General features: G+C 39.4%; 1 protein-coding gene across 1 annotated transcript in view; it reads right to left on the bottom strand.

Annotated features, from left to right (window-relative positions):
- LOC126210590 (uncharacterized) overlaps positions 1-20,199 on the bottom strand; it is an 88,054-nt gene that overhangs the window by 12,168 nt on the left and 55,687 nt on the right. The window contains exons 4-5 of the mRNA XM_049939858.1: positions 14,387-16,552; positions 9,560-9,646 (exon numbers count right to left, since the gene is read on the bottom strand). Coding sequence (XP_049795815.1) covers positions 9,560-9,646; positions 14,387-16,552 — 2,253 coding nt within the window. The remainder of the gene's footprint in view (positions 1-9,559; positions 9,647-14,386; positions 16,553-20,199) is intronic.

Here is a 20,199-nt window from a genome sequence, read left to right on the forward strand (position 1 = left end):
GACTACATGTCACCTATTCAAAAACATTTCTTGCATTACAGAGCACAGCAACACTTAGCAATAAACAATGCTATAGCACTGCATGACAGAGCCACTTCCGTCGCGCAACAAACTTAATTTATCCCGCAACAAACCAAGTGATTTGCTGCCATGATGCATACGCTGGAGAAACTGCTATGAACTTTTAAATTTCATCTAGAATCCGAAGAGGAATAAATAATTTCTAATAAAATGAACATTGACAGTATTTTTTTAAAACAGTTCTGAGAGGGAACACAGGTTATCAGCAATGCATTGTTCTCTTCAGAATTATTTTTAGCTATACACAGTGCTGTTAATACAAAGACATATAACGTTTTCTACCACTTTCTATGAGGTATACAGGATGTTATAGGATCGTAATTGTGTTGTCTGGAAAGAAAAGTGATAGGTATTTTGATGTAAGACGTTTTTCAGAATGAGGTGGGCTAGTGAAGCTGCGTTTACTGAACAGTAATATTTATGATTATAGCTATAGGGTGTTGTTTGTGTGGAAATACGTTGATGAAAATAGAGCAGGGAATTGATATTTGAAGTGTATATTGAGACAGAGGCAGCGAATATTGCAATAGGATAATGTTGTAATAGGATACTGAGATTTCTGTTGGTGAGGTACACGAGATTTATGATACATACTGTAATAGAATGAGGCAATGATTATGAAGATTAATGAGGAAAAAGAGTGAGTGAGTAATGGTTAGGGATAGGGACCCTGTTCCTTGTTGTAGTCAGTTTTTATGCCATGTGGATGCATTTTGTGTCTATAAGCGTAAATTTTTAAAAAGGTATGGCTGGATGACAATAGTGAATGAAGGTATCGTGACTTGAGACTACAATTATTTCTTTCATGTGAAGTGTGTAATTATATGATGCAAATTATTCAACCCTTTTACTAAACAAATACTGTCACTTTTTTCATCTGAACAAAACAGCATGTAACAGTTATACTTTACAATAATTTTTGTCTCCATTTGTGCATAGAAAATGTTTTGCAAAGATGTGGCTCAGCATTGATTGCTACTCTGTACTGTGAAACACTCTTTAATATGTGGTACCTCATTGAATTTTTTGTGATTCTGTCTTTGTGGTAATGTCTATTTTTTTGTTTATACTGATGAATGACATTGTTTTTTCTGATTTATATGCAGCCCAAATTTAACTTCTACTGAAATCTGTAAGCTAATCTCTCTTTTCTTTGTCTAACAAATAAACTTTATATATGTACAAAATGATTCATTTTATTACATTTCAGCTTTATTCTTTTTGCCATGGCATAGTATAAGATGCTTTTATATCTATTTTTCTACTAACATGTGTGACATTGCAGACCGTCCCCTTCTATTTACATATGATGTAACACAATTACACGAATCACTTTAACTTAAGGAATTTTCAGATTGTATTTGCCTATTATATTTATGTCATTTATTGTGTTTGTTCATAATGTATGTTCTCTGTATAAATTGTTACTATAGGATGTGGCATCATTAGTATAGTACTGTTGGGAGCTCTCATGAGTCATTTAAGATTTGTAAGGAGGAAACAAAGAGAAAAAGGTAAGAAAGAACAAAGAAATAGCTATAAAGATTAATATGACAAATGGTTAGGTAGGACAAAGATGAGAAATGGTTATGCAGGGCAAAGATGAGAAATGGCTAGGTACAGCAAAGCCAACAAATGGTTAGGTAAGGCAATGGAGCTAAAAAGTATGAACTTGTAGGAATGCCTGATACATGTGACAGAAATAAGCAAAAAGTACAGTAAACAGTGGTATTTGTTGAAAGTCTGATGAACTTATAGGCAAATGTATTACAAAGTGCATGAACTAAAGCATGAAATATATCTAGATAGCAAGCTAATTACTGACCATATTAGGTATTATCATGGGCTGACATTTGACTGATTGCATAAACTGACTGTGTAAAATATTCTTTGATGTGAACCATGGTTACTCCCTAATCCATGTTTTTCCTAATTATATATTTGTGTTTTCCTTATCTGTGGGTGTGACCACTATCCTTATGTGTTTATTTTTTGTGTATGGTCACTATCCTTACATGTCTCTTCCTACCTTACTCCCTATACTTTTTTGTATTTCACTGATGTCCACACAAACATATATGTTTGTATAGATTTAGAATCTCCTATAGGGTAATTCTGTACAGATATCATAATTGTTTATTATGATGCCTGTTACAGTACACTGTGTCACATGACTTACATGTCTAAAGTTTCTGTAATTCATTATTATAAAACAATCCTGCTATATTTTTCTTAGTTTTTTTAGAGAAATACAATTGAGAGTTGCCAGGGCAGAAGAAATATGTCTACTGAAATATTGTTGGTCACATGTTGACATACTTTACTGATACAAGCTGCAACTGACTCTTATAAAGAACTCACGATACTGCAAGATGGCTTTGGATTTATCAATGGACCTGCAATCTGCTTCAAGCAGTTACAATGACATTTTGCCGTTTGTGTGTGAGGGGCTGTCAGCTGAGAGTTGTGTTTAGTCTCACTGAATCTGCTTCCACATCATTCCTTACAATAGGGACATAACTGCAACGAGCTAAAGAAAGTTAGATCATTTGTGAGAAGGACATTCTTCTACCTACTTTCATCGTGCAAATCACTATTCACATATGTGACTATGTAAGCCTTGCGTGATACGGACACTGTGACCTACTTCCTGTGTGCTACAAAATACTACTTCAATACAAAATGTGACATATAAACTTTGAATATATCCCTGTGCAGTAATCATTCACACAGTGTTGAATATTGTATAAATTTTCACTTACAGTCTTTTAACTCATATTTCTGTAAAACAATTTTTCCCCTTTGTATTTGTAACTTGTTTTGTTTGTTCCAGTCCATAATGTTTAGAATTTTGTCCTCATCCCATTCCTACCTGAAATGAACCTCATACAAACTTCTACTGGGGGAAGGTGGGGGATATGTAAGGTGATCACATCATTTTGATTTTTGTATGTCACTGATGTGCATGTCAGAGAGAGAGCAAGATATGTTACTGTTAAATATCTTTGGTCATATGCAGTTTGATACATTCTTAGTTTAAGTGTGGTAGGTGATGGACATGTTTAGCAGTGCTGTGTTGACTTGTGATTGTATTTGTTAGATAAAGATTTATTTTAAACGACAACAAGAATGAATATGAAGGTGAAAGGAAAATAAATTTTTAATAAAGTAATAGTTTTTGAAGAGAAGAAGTTCGAGGTAAGACTGCAGCACTGTGCACCTAATTTTTCGGAATGATTATTGTCAGCTAGTTAACTTGCTCAAAGCTGAGAGAAAGATCACCTCATTTCCTTGAGTCATGGATTAACATATTAATTGATTAAGCTATTTGATTTTTATAGAAATTCTGTTAAGACTGTACCCTCTTTAAATCATTGACCACTTTGTTAAGCATTGTATTGTTCAGACCCATGTTATGTGTGTAGATCATGTGAAGTATTACTCTGTCTTTCTGAATATGTACTTCATTCCAAAATTTTTGTCTTGGCATACCATTTCATAGGAATAACTCTCCCAAACCAGTTGTTTGTCATTATGCATTACCACAACCTACAGTTTGAATATGTATTTAGAAACAGAAATCTAACTTAGTTGCTGCCTGCTTGCTGTTTGCCATTGTGCTTTTGAGAAATATGCAACACTTTTGTCAGGATGTGAGATAAGTAAAAATTTTGATGAGGGCCACATAATTGTTTTACTTCAGTTGTGTTTTTAACATAAAAAAGTTGCATCCAGATCAGTTGCAGTTCAGTTCAAATTAGGTTCTGTTTAGTCAAAGGTTAGCAGACTAATTTAAGTCGAATAACAGTTCATGGGTACATAGTTTTGGTACATAGTTCATGGAGTGGGAGGTAAAGTTGGGCTAAATTTCAGACAGAATCAAATATAGTGGGGAGATTACAATTGATTCCCCATTCCTCAACAGCCCGATTATATACTTTCCTTTCCGCTTTGGCTCACCATCTATTGAGTACATAGGCTAACTGTAATAAAATAAATTGTACATTTATTACTCCTACTGTTTTATAATATATCATACTATCTGCAATACCCAGTTTTTCCTGGTTCACAATATATCGCACGTTTGACAGCATGTTGACCATTTTCCCTATCAAATATATTCAGACATATATTCCATTAGACCTAGGAAAATGTAAATGTGAAAAGATAGACCTAGGATGTATACAGAATATACTAAAGTAATTAATCAATGATGCAATAAAATATAATCTAAATAAAACAGATGAGAATAAAAAGTTACTTAATTTAATAATAAATTTGATTTTTATTGTATATATCGATTCATTTTTCATTTTTTTTAACTATGCTTGCACGCACAGTGTATTTTTACTTTTGTTGTTCAAGGTATAAATGAACAAATTTTGAGGTGATCCAACTCTTGAGGATGTGACTTAAAACTGGTCGTGTGAAAACCACGATTCCTTTCAGTTAACACCACAATATCAGATTCTTTGAACTTGTGTTTTGCTGATGGTCATACTATAAGGCAGATTTACTGGAAAAGGCAATCACTTTAAACTGAAGGGCAGTCCAGATGCAACTGACTAAAGCAGGCTGAGCTGCTTTTTATATTGGCGATCTAAATTTGATATCGATATTCTATAACATTCGGATATATTTGATTTCGGGAATTGTTACTCCCAATCTGACATTACTAAAAGCTCTCTTTTACATCTGCCATTAACGTTTTCTCTCTTCTGATGATTCTTACACCACTTTTTTTGGAATTCTGCCTCCTTCCAATCCCATTTCATGTAAACTCAACATAATCCTTTTAAGTTTTGTATTTGCCATATTGTTAAATTCTTTTATTACATTATACTCTTTCACATTTTCTTAGATTGCTCCATCTTCCAATGACGAGACCCTTCACCGCTCCAAAAATATTACGTACTACTTTGCTCTTAAATATCCTTTACATTCCAGATTTTTACATGCATATGTTAAAACTGGAGTGAAAGTGTTGTATAAAGGGTCATCTTCGTGTTTCTTTAGACATATTTGCTCTTTCTGATATCACAGAAGGCATAAAAGGATTCGTTTTAATGTTATCTTTTCCATTATGTCTGTACTTACAAGGGGAGCTCCTCATCGAATCCCCCTAAGATCTATTGGTAAGAAGGTCCAATGGATAGCCCGTCAAAAACTGAACACAGATCAAGCATGACAACAGGAGGAAGGTGTACTGAATTGTGGATAAAGAAGAAAACTTGAAGCAGTGAAACGGTACAAGCTCAAGATGTGCAACGTCGAGTGAACTGGTAGAGCCACCGCGTGGTGGTCATGTCGTCAGGGTATTGGACTGCAACGTAGGAGACCACTCGTGCCCGACCCCCCTTTTATTCCCCACAAAATTATGAGCTGTCCATGAGGTCACTGGCGTGTCCATTCACCGTATTTAAATTTGTGTTTGTGTGATGTTGTTACAGTCTGTTTGCAATAGCGAGGTGTAAGGAAGGGACCTATAATGAAAGATGATTCTGCACAACGACTCTATTAGCAAACGAAAGGAAGTGGTTCTCGAACGAGAATTGGAAACATTTGATGACAAGTTACTTCGAAACGCTGTCACCCGGTTTTATAGATAGTATTCCTGTGGACGCTCCAATACGTTGAAGCGCCCGAACTGTCTGATCAGTAAAGTCCCTTCCACACAACGGCCTTCCAGTAGCGTGGGATTACAGGACTACGCCACAACTCCCAGCCAACCGAACCCTCCACCGGAAAATACGCCTGGTGTGTCATTCACAACATTGGTGGCATACACGTCATGTGATAGGAATTTCTTATCGATACACCTATTTTTACACCTGGTGAGTTAGTGTGATATGCCCCCTTGCCCTATCTAGATTCTCCTACGGATGTGGATGCGATCACTCCAAAAGAAATTATGAAAACGTAGTAGTCTGTCGCAGAAGCTGCAACAAATGAACTTAACAGTCTCACAATCACACAGTTTTCCCTGTGCGCTATCAAAATATGTTTTTAACATATTTGAATTTGTCCACATGTACACCATCAAATCCGGCATATGTTCAAGCAAATTTGAACTTGTCCTGAAATTTCAGAAAGCGAAGCTGATTATGTGTGAGAGCTTGGACTTTGATAATAGGTGCACGATCATGTAAATAGTACTGCTCTGTGTATCCGTGCAGCTTTGTAAAATGGTACAGTCTTCTCACAAAATATTTCACTTGTCTAAAGCCACACACATTTAACAGTTGCACAAGAGATGTACAACTTGGAGAAATAGGAACCAAGTCCACTCCCACATCAAAATAGTATAATTCCTGATCCTTCTGTCCTGTCTAGCTGCCAAGGAGTAAAGAAAACTCATTGTTCGCTAAGCAGCGTTCATTAAGATCTTTCACTAGTATTTTCTCCATTCTGTCTGACGCACTACAATTCACAATGACATTGGGGGTTTGCACAAGTATCCTATTGACCTGTTGCTGACCTTGGAGCCCAAATACACCATTTTTCCTGCAAACTTGAGTAAAATGTAGGTAAAAGAAATTCTGCTTGGTCAAGGCAATATTGTATTGTGCAACTGTGGGAAGTGGCCTGAAGCTGGTCTACACTACATTTAGTGACATTTCCTCCAATGAAGGACTATGTGTGGGTCATTTTCATTTCATAGTTAAAACAGGACTGTTTTGCGTTGATGATATATCTGTCTTCGTATTATTGGAATTTGACGTTAGGTGTTGTAACAAACTTCTTGGAACAGTCTACAAATGAGCCTAGTTTTTGCTTACATATTTGCTAATCTTTCTGCTCGTAATTTTGTATTTCCTTTTGAAAGTGAATAGCCTTAAAGCCCAGACCGATTTTCTTAGCATAATGCATCACCAAATTTGGGAGTCTGTATCATGCAATGCACATAATTCATTTCTGGCTTCAATAAATTGTTGGTATTGCCCCTATATGGTTTTCTAATTCACTTAACTTCCGTCTTCAGGTTCCTCCTCGTTCCATGAATTCTTTACAGTATTTAACTGTGCTTCCTTCCTCCATCGCTTTAAACTTCTTGAATTTATTTGTAACTTCATAACCTATGTTTGCGTCTTTTAATTGGTTTGGACAATACTGTGTATTGGAGCATTTCTATCATGTAACCCAACAAAATGTCATCAGATTGACATTGCAGCATCTCTTTTCCATTTTCTTCGTATGGATCAACAACATTATCATCATCTGGTACACACAGCCCTCTGTCAATCAACACCGCATCTTCATCACCATTTCATCAATAAATGTTGGAAACAAACATACAAATATTACACAGTTATCCAGTCGCTTAAAGAACTTGTACTTTAGGTTGCATAAGTTCGGAAAATGTTCATGGATCCTGTTATGCAAGCCGTGAGCTATATTTGCTGGATTCATGTTACCCACGGAATATCACTCATGTATTTAACACGCCCACATGTAGAGGCACAGACAATCCACTGTCAGCCAGATAGCTTCGTCAACAGGAATCCTCTCTCCGCCGTGCACTGTAGTTAGTTGATATCCGTTGTGTGTCTGATCCGTTTTGTTTTGATGTTTGTTTGTTTAGGCGTAGTGTCCTCATACCACAGTGCGGTTATCTTGCACTGGACCTACAGTTTACCTGAACCATCAGCAGTTTTGTATCCGAGATCTTGTGTGTTTTCACCAGAATTCGACACTGGAATCCCATGATTACATGGCTATTTGTACTTGCGTTCCAGTTTGGAAGCTTTGACTCTTGAACTCCTGTGTTGCAACATAGTTCACAACAGTTTATTGCCGGCCGCTGTGGCCGAGCGGTTCTGGGCGCTTCAGTTCGGAACCTCGCGACTGCTACGGTCGCATGTTCCAATCCTCCCTCAGGTATGGATGTGTGTGAAGTCCTTAGGTTAGTTAGGTTTAAGTAGTTCTAAGTTCTAGCGGACTGATGACCTCAGATGTTAAGTCCCATTGTGCTCAGAGCCATATGAACCAGTTTATTTGTTGTTTTCATTTCTGTGAGACGTCTGTGCAGCATATCACCTGCTCTCTCTATTCCTCACATTTACTTGGAACTGTAATACGTTCTTACCACATTATTCATATTCTATAACCAATGTACAGTATGACAATTTCCAAGACTACAGGAGAACAGACACGTCAATGGCTGGATGAACAGTTCATAATTTTGTGGATACAAAATATGGGGCACAACGGAGATCTGATCAGGAATCTCCCTTTTTGCAGTCCAACATCGTGACCATAAAGCATGACGTGATGCCTCTTCCAATTCGCTCCGTGTTGCATATCTTGAGATTAGACGGTTCACTGTTTCCGGTTTGCTTCTTTTTTCACACTTCGTTACACCTCCTTCCTGTTTTCAGGCTTGATGTGTGTTCAGTTTCTGACAGGCTATCCACTGAGCCATTTTACCACTAAATGTGATGGGGAGTTTCCCTTGTTAGGAATCCCCTATTCACACATATTAAATTTCATTTATTTGTTCAAATGTTTACACTTTTAAAATTATCATTATCTTGGTAGTTGACAGTGTATAGTTGACAGTGTATGTGAGCACAGAATATTTTATTTTGTTGTTAACTTACATTAATTTCACTGTAAACCAACTGAAGGTGAAAATAAGAAATGGAAATTTGGATCCTCGGTAACACTAGAATATTTTCAGGTATCAGATTATTTGAATATTACAATTCTACTCAAACAGAATAATGTAGAAAGCCAAAACGACAATCATCATGGTTTATGGAGACAGTAACTGATCTCAAATGAGCAAACAATACAATAGACTCAAATAACATGAATTTATTTAGGACAAAATTCAAAAAGTGGTCTTCAGAGATGAATAAGAGAGAAAGAGAAAACAGCCTCTTAACATCTACCAGCTCTGGAAAAAGGGATCAGAATATATAAAATGAAGTGAGTCATGAGAAAGAAGAGTGTACATAGCAAGAACTAAAACATTCAAATAATGTGGTCTTTAAAAGACTGTTCGAATAAATAAATAAATAAACATTAAAATACTGTGAATTGTCTGTACCCATGATATGATCACATTACAATACCAGTACAGCAAAAACACAACCAGAACAGCACTGGAGCACAACTGGCCACATAATGTTACAAGAGCTCTATATAAGTTAATGTGAGATTGTAAAAGTCGATAATTTTTGCTGGACCAGGCCTTCAACCCCTATCTCCTGCTTAACGCGAGTAGTTGCCTTAACTACCTAGACCATCCGGACATTGGAAGCATGTAATAAGTTGAGAATTTGAGTCAGCTGGGAAGCATGTCCAGAAATCTGTGGCGGTTAAGGAAATTACTCATGTTAAATGAGAGATACGGGATCGAGAAGTTGTCTGGTTCAAATTTACAGTTTTCACCATTTAATTATTGCAATGCTCGATTTTAGTTAGCATATGGCTTTCCTTAGAAACAAGTATTGTAATCTATTGCTATGCTTACCGTATGGTGTCCTTCCTCCCTGGCCTTTTCGGCAATGACTCTGAGCGACTGTCTTGGTATTTTTGCAGAGATCACGGACAGAGCAAACTGGAAAACATCAGAATACGTCAGTAGAGTGAATTTTTTCACAATATTACTGATGATAAACAAAATAATTAGTAAGAAAGAGTTTATAGAATAAGAAATTATTCATTGATACCATAAGACTTTTCCAACAATGTAGATTCAAACATAATTATGAAGCAGCCTTCAAAGTACATGGAATTTGTGGCACGCTTTTATGGAAAACATGGCAAAGATCTGGATAGTAAAGTGACTGCAGTGGCTTTTTATGTTGTGCTACTGCAGCACAGATGAAAATGAACATGTTGCAGTATATCCACGTATTGGCCTTGTCAAGTGAGTCTACTGTTCTGCTCACCTGTGATTTAATCATGTGTCTCACCTCCACATTTGCACTTTTAAGAGCGTATGAAAACACAGCAGCGTTGGTTTTGGGAAAAAAAAGACGCTATGATCTGTTAACATATACTTTTTCGAGCAGTGTTGGGTTTTTTGGCAAAGAATAATTCATTTACGACTGTTGTGAATCTACTGGTCATAATGGTTGTCAGTTACACCGCATTTTTTATTCAGTGAGCTGTGCTTCTATAATCTTTAATACCATTCACTACTAAACACTGATTGCACATAAATGCAGAGTTTGACAGAAGCATGGCCTTTAAGTGCGGCAGAATGCGCCTTCGGATTATAAAATCACTGTTATTCAGTTGTAGCTATTCCAGGTTTGGTGTTTCCCTTGCAGAAGTGAAAGGCGATTACGTAGGAAAGTTAATCATGTTCGTAGAAAACTAAAACCGCCAACAAAATCTCTCTCTAGTGCAGTGAACATACAAGTTTCTCTTGTAAAATGGTTATTACTTTCCAAATACATCTCGTAAACATTGAAATTAAATTGCGTGCAAAAACCGTAAACCTCAAAACCCATACTTATTTTCGTTAGTCAGGTTAACAAGACTCTTGCGGCACCCTGGTAGGAATGATGTGTTATGTTACGGGAACGTTGTTTTGGTGACTTACGATGTACATAATGATTTTAATTTTCATGTGCCAATGCATTGCTCATTTCATCTGTCATACACCTGGAAATGCAATGGAAGGATTTTGTGTGTAGCTGGGACAAGATGTTTGTAATAACCTTTGTGAAGATCTGGAGATGGTAACCCAGTTTTACTGAAATCAGTTATCTGTAATAAAGTTTTTATAGCGATCTCGACTAAGAAGTTCTTCTTCTTCTACGTAATCACTACAGATCACCCTTTGTGCTCAACATGAGTACACCAAACCTTCCAATCTGTCGCTTGCGATAAGCACTACGCAGAGGAAGTGCGATTTGGAAATTTCCATAATAATACGAGAGCATTTTGACAGAGAGGTGCGACTGGGAAAGAATAGCAACCACCAAATAACTGACATCAAGAAACAATTCACGAATATGTCTTAATTTATTATTTACTCTACCAATATTTAGTGAAGGGGTTAAGTTCGCAGGTCGGAGAAAGGTAAGAAGGCATGCTGTAAGTGACGGAGGGACGCAAAGACACATTAAAACAGTACATCGAAAAAATAAAGCAGACGCCTTGGCCCGAACATCAGGGAGGGCCAAACCTCTCATCAGCTGGGATCTCACGATCACATGGAGAATAGAGTTTCGCCAGATAAACTTGCTCGATAATCGTTGTAGCTCCCAGGACATCATTGCAGGAATGCGAAAAATTTGGCCGAAAAAACGGGCTTTGTTCAACACACAACTTTCCAAGATCCAAATCCCATAAAGTAACGAGAGAGCAACGCTTGTGTTGAAGGATCGCTCCGAATCCTGTCAGTGAGGCACTTCCCGGCAGACAACGATCGATTGTAACACCCAACAATGGATGGCGGGCGACCGCCACAGCCCATGGAATGTCAACTGTGTCACATTCCAGCAAACTGTTTAACCGACACTGCCGATCGGTACTCTATGCTCCTGCAAGATGACAAAATTTATCCAAAATGTAATCGAGCACCAGTAGTTGTCATGAGGAAAAAGAAGTACCATAACGTCATCGGCATATGCGTGAACGATGAACCTTTCTCCCAAATACGACCGTCCACCCAATCGAGCAGCTATGGTTCGTAATAAGGGTTCCAAAAATAGCAAAAATTATAACATAGATAAAGGACTCCCCTGTGGGACACCTCAACACATTTCTATGTGTGGAGTAAAACGACCCATCACATCAGTAGATGCCTGAATACCAGTAAGTAGAGAGGTGAAGTTCCGTTTCTGCAGTATCATTAAAACCAACACCCGTCAGAAAATCATGACTAACTCAGTCAAATGCATGATAGAATCAATAAAATGTAAAGCTCCCAACACAGGAAAATTGGAACCAATCGAAATGAGATCACGACATTCAACAATGGTAGTCAGGAGAGTACGACCTGGGAGACTGATAACACGCGACAATGCCAGCAATCAAAACCTAAAAACAGCTATTTATCACAACGATTTTATAATAAATATTGAGTACCATTATCAGTCAGACCTGATCCATGGACAGACGTCCCGTCTTTTGTAGAACTGAAACAATTTTTCCGACCTTAAATGAGGGCGGACTGTGTACCTTGACACCACTTCATTCACCAAGAATGTTATCATATCTCCTATCACAGGCTAAAACCGAACAAATAATTCTTTGCAAAGCCCATCTAAACACGGAAATTTGCGTGAAGGAGAGCGAACTACAATGTTAAGATACCTCATTACGGTGAAGGCTGTCAAAAACTCATAGAGACTTAGTGTAACAACACCATCAAGGAGGGAAGTCAAATCAGCAGATAATGTACTGTCTGATGCCATTCTAGTGTACAGATTGGAAAAATACCAGTTCACGCATTATATCATGTTGGGATGACCACTCAGGACCATCTATAGAACGAAGTGATAAGAGGCATGCCAACTCATCCTGGGGAGTCGAATGTGGCTGGGATCACAGAGGCGAGATTGGGGACAGGTGACTTCAAAATCTTCACCGTTCTGAGTTCGCCGGCGTTTAAACTGTAGTATCAGTGCCGGCGCCAAATGACAGCAGCAGAGCCTGCATCCGAACATTCCGATAATGACGGAGAGTCGCGCGGAGTGGGGGACAACGTCTCCCCGACGTCCTCTAAAGCTAAATTGGTTTTTTCTCAATAACTGAAAAAGTAGATTAGGTATCTTCATGGAAACGCCTATCATATGTTTTATGATGAATTTAACCTGCTTCCAAAGTATAACTTTAATACTGTGTGCTTCTAAAATTTCAAAAAACTGGAATAATTCAAAAAGTAAAAGAGCTTGCTGAAAACTTTTATCATGCATTTTTACGATTTCTACGATAAACTGCATCCAATTCTGAAAGTAGAGATCCTTAGCTTTATTATTATGTGCCCCTTAGAATTTTACAAAAAGTGGGTTTTTGAAGGAACTGATTAGAGAACCATGTTGAGATTCACAATATTTTAACTTTCCATACTCTTACACAATACGACCAGTTTCTGAGACGATACTCAAACATTTGATGTCATTTAAGGATCTAGTACAATCTCTTTGCTAGTGGCTCAAGTGATTCGTCATGAGCTCTATTGTAGTGACCTTGGCCAAGGAACTGAGAAAAAAATCAGTAGTTCACTTGTCGCACTAGTGCCGCCTTTTTTCCCCACAGGTAAAGTATGTACCCCCAAAATGCAAAGGTACAGAAACCAGATGGCAGTTATAAGAGTCGGGAGACATGAAAGGGAAGCAGTGGTTGGGAAGGGAGTGAGACAGGGCTGTAGCCTCTCCCCGATGTTATTCAATCTGTATATTGAGCAAGCAGTAAAGGAAACAAAAGAAAAATTCGGGGTAGGTATTAAAATCCATGGAGAAGAAATAAAAACTTTGAGGTTCGCCAATGACATTGTAATTCTGTCAGACACAGCAAAGGACTTGGAAGAGCAGTTGAACGGAATGGACAGTATCTTGAAAGGAGGATATAAGATGAACATCAACAAAAGCAAAACGAGAGTAATGGAATGTAGTCGAATTAAATCGGGTGGTGCTGAGGGAATTAGATTAGGAAATGAGACACTTAAAGTAGTAAAGGAGTTTTGCTATTTGCGGAGCAAAATAACTGATAATCGTCGATGTAGAGAGGATATAAAATGTAGACTGGCAATGGCAAGGAAGAGAAGAGAAATTTGTTAACATCGAGTATAGATTTAAGTGGCAGGAAGTTGTTTATAAAAGTATTTGTATGGAGTGTAGCTATGTATGGAAGTGAAACATGGACGATAAATAGTTTGGACAAGAAGAGAAAAGAAGCTTTCGAATTGTGGTGCTACAAAAGAATGCTGAAGATTAGATGGGTAGATCACATAACTAATGAGGAGGTATTGAATAGAATTGGGGAGGAGTTTGTGGCACAACTTGACTAGAAGAAGGGATCGGTTGGTAGGACATGTTCTAAGGCATCAAGGGATCACCAATTTTGTATTGAAGGGTAGCGTGGAGGGTAAAAATCGTAGAGGGAGACTAAGAGATGAATACACTAAGCAGATTCAGAAGGATGTAGGTTACAGTAGGTACTGGGAGATGAAGACGCTTGCACAGGATAGAGTAGCATGGAGAGCTGCATCAAACCAGTCTCAGGACTGAAGACCACAACAACAACATACAAAGGTTCTGGGTTATAGTCCCAGCGTGCACACATTTTTAATATGCCAGAAAGGTGTATCTTAGTTACAATTACATACTTTTTTATTTACCTGCATTTGAGTACCTACGCCCTTCCACGCTGTCTTGGCTTTCCACGACATATTGTTCAGCGAGAAGATGTGCTGGTACAGGGTCCAGTATCCGCCCCGTTCGAAGGCGCCCAGCAGCGCTGCAGGATCGTGCAGCCTCAAGCGGAAGTCCCCCAGCTGTGTGACGTCACCTCCCGCCTCCAGCAGTGCTTTCACAGCGGCCCAGCGTCCACCCTCAGCGGCGTACCTCATCGGCGTCCACCCGAGCAGGCGGTCCTCCGCAGACAGCGCGCCCACCCCCGCACGCCTGCACAGCCGCCGCAGCAGAGGCAGGGGGCAGCGCAGGCGGTGCGCCGCCGCCAGGTGCAGGACGCTGCGCCCGCACGCGTCTGCCTGCCCGACGTCGGCACCCTCGTCCAGCAGCGCCGCCATCTTGCTCTCGTCGCCATCCAGCAGCGCCTCCAACAGTGGCAAGCCCCTCGCTGCCCTCCGGTCGAAAGACTCGAGGAAGAACTCCAGTCTCTTGTTCACGTAGGCCTTGCGGTACACTCTCGCACGAAACTGTTTTCTATCTGTGACGAAGCACAACTTGGCAAGGAAGTGTTCGGCGAAGGTCCTGTGCAGGAATGCGGGTTTCCCGTTGGTGAACTGGTACACAATTCCAGATTTCACAAAGTAGTCCGTATCGAATGACAGCTTTGTCGGTACAGCCGCAGTGTGCGACAGGACTGATTCTGCGAGAGCCATCAACTGTGCCTCGTGCTTCTTCAGCTTCTCCTCGACCTCTGTCTTCTTCCCGGGAACGGAAAAGTTTTGACACAATTTCTCCTCGTAAAGCCTTCTGAAGTTATTTCGGAAGAAAGTTTCGTACAGAGTCACAATGTCCCATGTCTCAGCTACTTCCTGTGACAGATTTACGAACATTTCGGCGAAGAGAGGGATTCTCAGAAGATCCCTTAAGCTCTTGTTGAGACCGGCGATGGGTGGAATGTTTCCCCTCAGCGGGTGGAGTGTGAAGAATTTTTTCAGCTCTGAGTCACAGAAAGGCTCCAGCGAGTGCGCCAACACACCCATCCGCGCCTCCAAGACCTTCAACGCTGCTGGCCTCGTCGTCACCAGGAGCTTTCCCTTGCGTGGTGCCACGAGAGGCAGCACTTCGATACACTTGTCGACGTAATCCGGGCACACCTCGTCGAAGCCGTCCACGAGGCAGACGACTCGCGGGGACCACAGGAGGCTGTGGCGAAGCAGTGCGCACTCCAGTCTGGCCAGCTCGTCCTTGTTAAAGACTGCTGCCCTCAAGATGTCTTCTACAGAACTGTCACTGTCATCTAAAACTGTGTAAAACTCCAACAGATTAATTCTCAGTATCCAGGAGGCAGGGTCCCTTCCTTTTATTTGCTCCGCCACATGTGACAGCACCTTCGACTTGCCCACTCCGGGCCTCCCCTCTACAATTACCATATTGCTCGCAGTGTCTAATGCCTTATACTGCTCTACCTTCTGCTTGATTCTGTGCTCTCCAATCCTGTCAGGATGCCCAAAATAGTAAACAATCTTCCATTCCTTGTTAGAAAACTGTAATGCGTAGATTTTCAAAACTGGCCATGTTCTGGCAGCTTCACGAATACTCTCCAGCTCCTCAGTTAACACAATTAGTGGCCAATCGAATTTGGATTGAGTGCGGAACCACCTTTTCATCTGCGCAAAACTCGTGACCGAATGTATGCCTATTTTACATGACAGTGCCCCATAGGATGCGCTGTCGATGACGCACACATCCCAGCGCCCCAGAGACGAGAAGAACTTGTTTGTCACCAGGCGACGGTCCACCAGCTTCCTGGGCACGTAGTAGGCGGGCAGCGTTTCCAGCTCCCGGCCCATCCTCAGAGGCTGTGACAGCTGCGCCAGAGCCAGCAAGAGTGTCGGCTTGCCGTCCAGAAGCGATTTCAGGGCATCGACATCTGCCACCTGGTCCCGCAGGCGGCATTCGTAGCGGTCCCCGTTCAGCCTGACTTTGACATCCAGAAGCTCATTCCAACTGTTATCGCTGATGTCAGACGTTTGGAAAGTGTCGTCGAAGCCTTTATTTTCCCTCGACGACACAATGATGAGACGGCGTTCATTTTCTATCTGGGCCGCCAGCTCAGACAATAGGTTAGAGTCTTTTTCGCTGTCTACAAGCACCTGTAGATGATTGAAATAGGTTAATTACATTTTAATGTTTTCAAACTTTCCTTTTTTATAAATGGGTCATGCAAGATTATTCCGGAAAATATGAAATACAACTCATCAAAATTTTTGTGTACTCAAACATACACTAGTGATAAATAACAATTTTTGCAGCCAATATCGTATATTAAAATATTTTCATCCGAAGATGACAGACCAGTCAAAACTGGTCACTCAAGACATAAAAATATTTCAAAATGCAATCATGGCTACAAAACTTCTTGTAAAAAATTAAAGACCAGATCACACCCAGCAACATGTGCAACATATAAACACTTTTGACTTCAATATAAAAAGAAACCTTCAAATTTCTTGTTTCTTCTCACACCAATAATTTTTACATAGAGTTATTCTATCAGTTATCTTCATATGATTCAATTTTTAATTTTGATTTCTTTCAAGGAAAAAATATATAGCCCGATAAGATGTATTGGCACTAAGAACCACCATTTGTTCCCAGTGAAATAACAGGTTTTATGTGGGACAGCCATCATCAGCTAGCTGCACCAAACGTATGATACGAGAGAACTGAAATTCCTAGTATTAGAAGACCTTGAGAAGCAGCTTATTCAAGAAAATGAATTATCTGGATAGTAGGTCACATTATGTCGAGTCATACACTTTCCCACTCCATCATAACTAACCCAAATGTGGATTACCTTCCAAATATATTTCATGGGCAAAACATGAAAACAGATTCAAATTCCTACATCAAACAAACGTTACTGCTGGAAATGCTTAACTGTAACATGGTACTCAACTTTTATTTCAGTGCTAGCTCCAATGCCCTGATGTCATCCTGTACGGTCTGTATCACACTTACATGATTATATGTATAAGGAAGTCGTACTCTATCACTAATAGAATTACACAATAAATTTGTTACATTGTGTCAGTTCTGACTAGAGTCATTAATAATGTACTCTATTTAATAATTATAAACTAGAATATACTCTAATACACTGACTATGTAATACAATTGCCTCGGGGACCAAACACAACAGTAGTGTTAACACAAATTTGTTAAAATAAAGCTTGCATTAGGCCAAAGACTGAATTTTTAATAAGAAAAAAATTCTGTCACGATCTAATACACATTTACTTAAAAGCAATGACCGGTTTCAATCTGTTTTAGGTCATCATCAGGCCATACTCTGCAATAGGAGTAAAATCAGAGACTTAAAGGGATATCTAAACAAGAATTGTGACTTACTAAAAGTACGAACAGCAATTTTTTTGAGTCCTAATGACTGGTTTGATGCGGCCTGCTGCAAATCCCTCTCCTTCGCTAACGTCTTCATCTCAGAGTAACGCTTGCAACATATGTAAGCAATCATTTGTATGCATTCAAACTTCTGTCTTCCCCTACAGTTTTTACCCTCTACAGCCCCCTCTACCATCACAGAGGCTATTCCTGTTGTTGTGACAAATGTCCTATCACTCTGTCCCTCCTTACTGCCAGCGTTTTCCATATGCTTCTTTCTTCCCTGATTCTGTAGAGAACCTCCTCGGTCCTTGTTAGGCCACCTAATTTTAACATTCTTCTGTAGCTCCACATCTGAAACATTTCGATTCTCTTCCTTTCTGATTTTTTTCACTATCCATCATAGACTACTGTACAATGCTGTGATCCAAATATACATCCTTAGAACTTTCTTCTTCAAGTTAAGGCCTACATTTGACGCCAATAGACATCTCTTGGCCAAAATTGCCCTCTTTGCCAGTGCTGGTGTGCATCTTATATCCTCCTTGCTTCAGTCTCATGGGTTATTTGGCATCCAAGGTAGCAGAATTCCGTAACTTTGTCTATTTTGTGATCCCAATTTTGACTTAAAGTTTCTCATTATTCTCAGTTATGCTACATCTCCTAACCTTTGTCTTTCTCTTTTTCTGGTTTACTCTCAATCCATACTTTGTACGCATCATACTGTTTATTCCATCCCACAGGTCCTGTAATATTCTTCTTCATCTTGGCTCAGTGTAGCAATGTCATCAGTGAATTTTAATCCCACTCTTGAAGCTTTCGTTTATTTCGCTCATTGCTTCTTCGCTGTAGAAATTGAACAGAAGGGGTGGAGGAGTGGATGCCTCTCTTACACCATTTTTAATCTGAGCACTTCGTTGTTGGTCTTTCAACCTTATTGTTTCTTCTTGCTTTTGTACATGTATATCACTCGTCTTTCCTTATAGCTTAACCCTATTTTTCTCAGTATTTCAAACATCTTGCCCCATTTTACATTGTCGAATGCTTGAGCTACGTCGACAAATTCTATGAGTGTGTTTTGATTTTTCTTCAGCCTTGCTTCCATCATCGACTAAAACGTCAGGAATGGCTCTCTGGTGCCTTTACCTTTCCTAAAGCCAAACTGATCGTCATTGAACACATCCACGATTTTCTTTTCCATTCTTCTGAATACTATTCTTGTCATCAATTTGGATACATGAACTGTTAAGTTGATTGTGCGACAATTCTCACACTTGTCAGCTCTTGCAGTCTTCAGAATTGTGTGGATGATATTTTTACTAATGTCTGATGGTACATATTTAGATTCTTCACATCAACATCAATAATCATTTGGTTGCCACTTCCCCCCAATGACTTTAGAAATTCTGAAGGAATGATATCTACCTCTTCTACTGTGTGGTGGACCTCAAGTTTTGAAGAGAACTTCTAAATTCTGACTGTAACACTGTAGCTCATATGTCATTCATGTTTACTCCAACTTCTTCTTCTGACATGTCATCAGACAACTCCTCCTCCATCACAGAGCCCTTCAATTTACTATTTCTGCCTATGTGCTCTCTCTTGTGCATTTAACACTGGTATTCCAGTTGCACTCTTAATATTATCGCTAGTGCTTTTCATTTCACGGAAGTTTGTTTTGAATTTCCTGTATTTGCATTTCTTCACACCTTTCCTGCAGCCATTTAGCCTTGGCTACCAGCCATTTGCTCCCCCTGAACACTTTTTATTTCCTTCTTTCATTAATTAACTGAAGTATTTCATCAATTACCCATGCTTTCTATGCATCTACCTACCTTGTACCTGTATTTCTGTGTCCATCATCAGTCATTGCCGTTCTTAGAGACATTCACATCTCTTCAACTGAACTGCCTGCTTTGATATTCTTTATCACAGTCTCGTGCCTCATCACTCCTCAGTACTTCAGTATCCCTTTTCCTTTCATACTGATTCTTTTGGTTCATCCTCTTAAACTTCAGCCTACTCTTCATCATTACTAAATTGTTATCCGAGTCTATATCTGCTCCTGGGTATGCCTTATAATCCAATTTCTCATTTTTAACCTCTGTCTGACCGTGATGAAATCCAGCTGGAACCTTCCCGTGTCTGGATCTTTTCCAAGTATACCTCCTTCTTTTGTGATAACTGAAAAAAGTACTATTACTAGCTGAAATTAATTGCAGAAGTCGATTAGTCTTTCTCCTGTCTCACTCCTCTGTGCAAGCCCGTATTATCCCATAACTCTTCATTCCATTCCTTCCCTTACAACCACGTTCCAGACCCCCATGATTATTAGATTACCATATCTCCTTTTACGTACTGAATTACCTGTTCAAAATCCTCATTTACTTTTTCTATC

This window comes from Schistocerca nitens, chromosome 10 (assembly GCF_023898315.1).
Source record: "Schistocerca nitens isolate TAMUIC-IGC-003100 chromosome 10, iqSchNite1.1, whole genome shotgun sequence".
Classification (NCBI taxonomy): Eukaryota; Metazoa; Arthropoda; class Insecta; order Orthoptera; family Acrididae; genus Schistocerca; species Schistocerca nitens.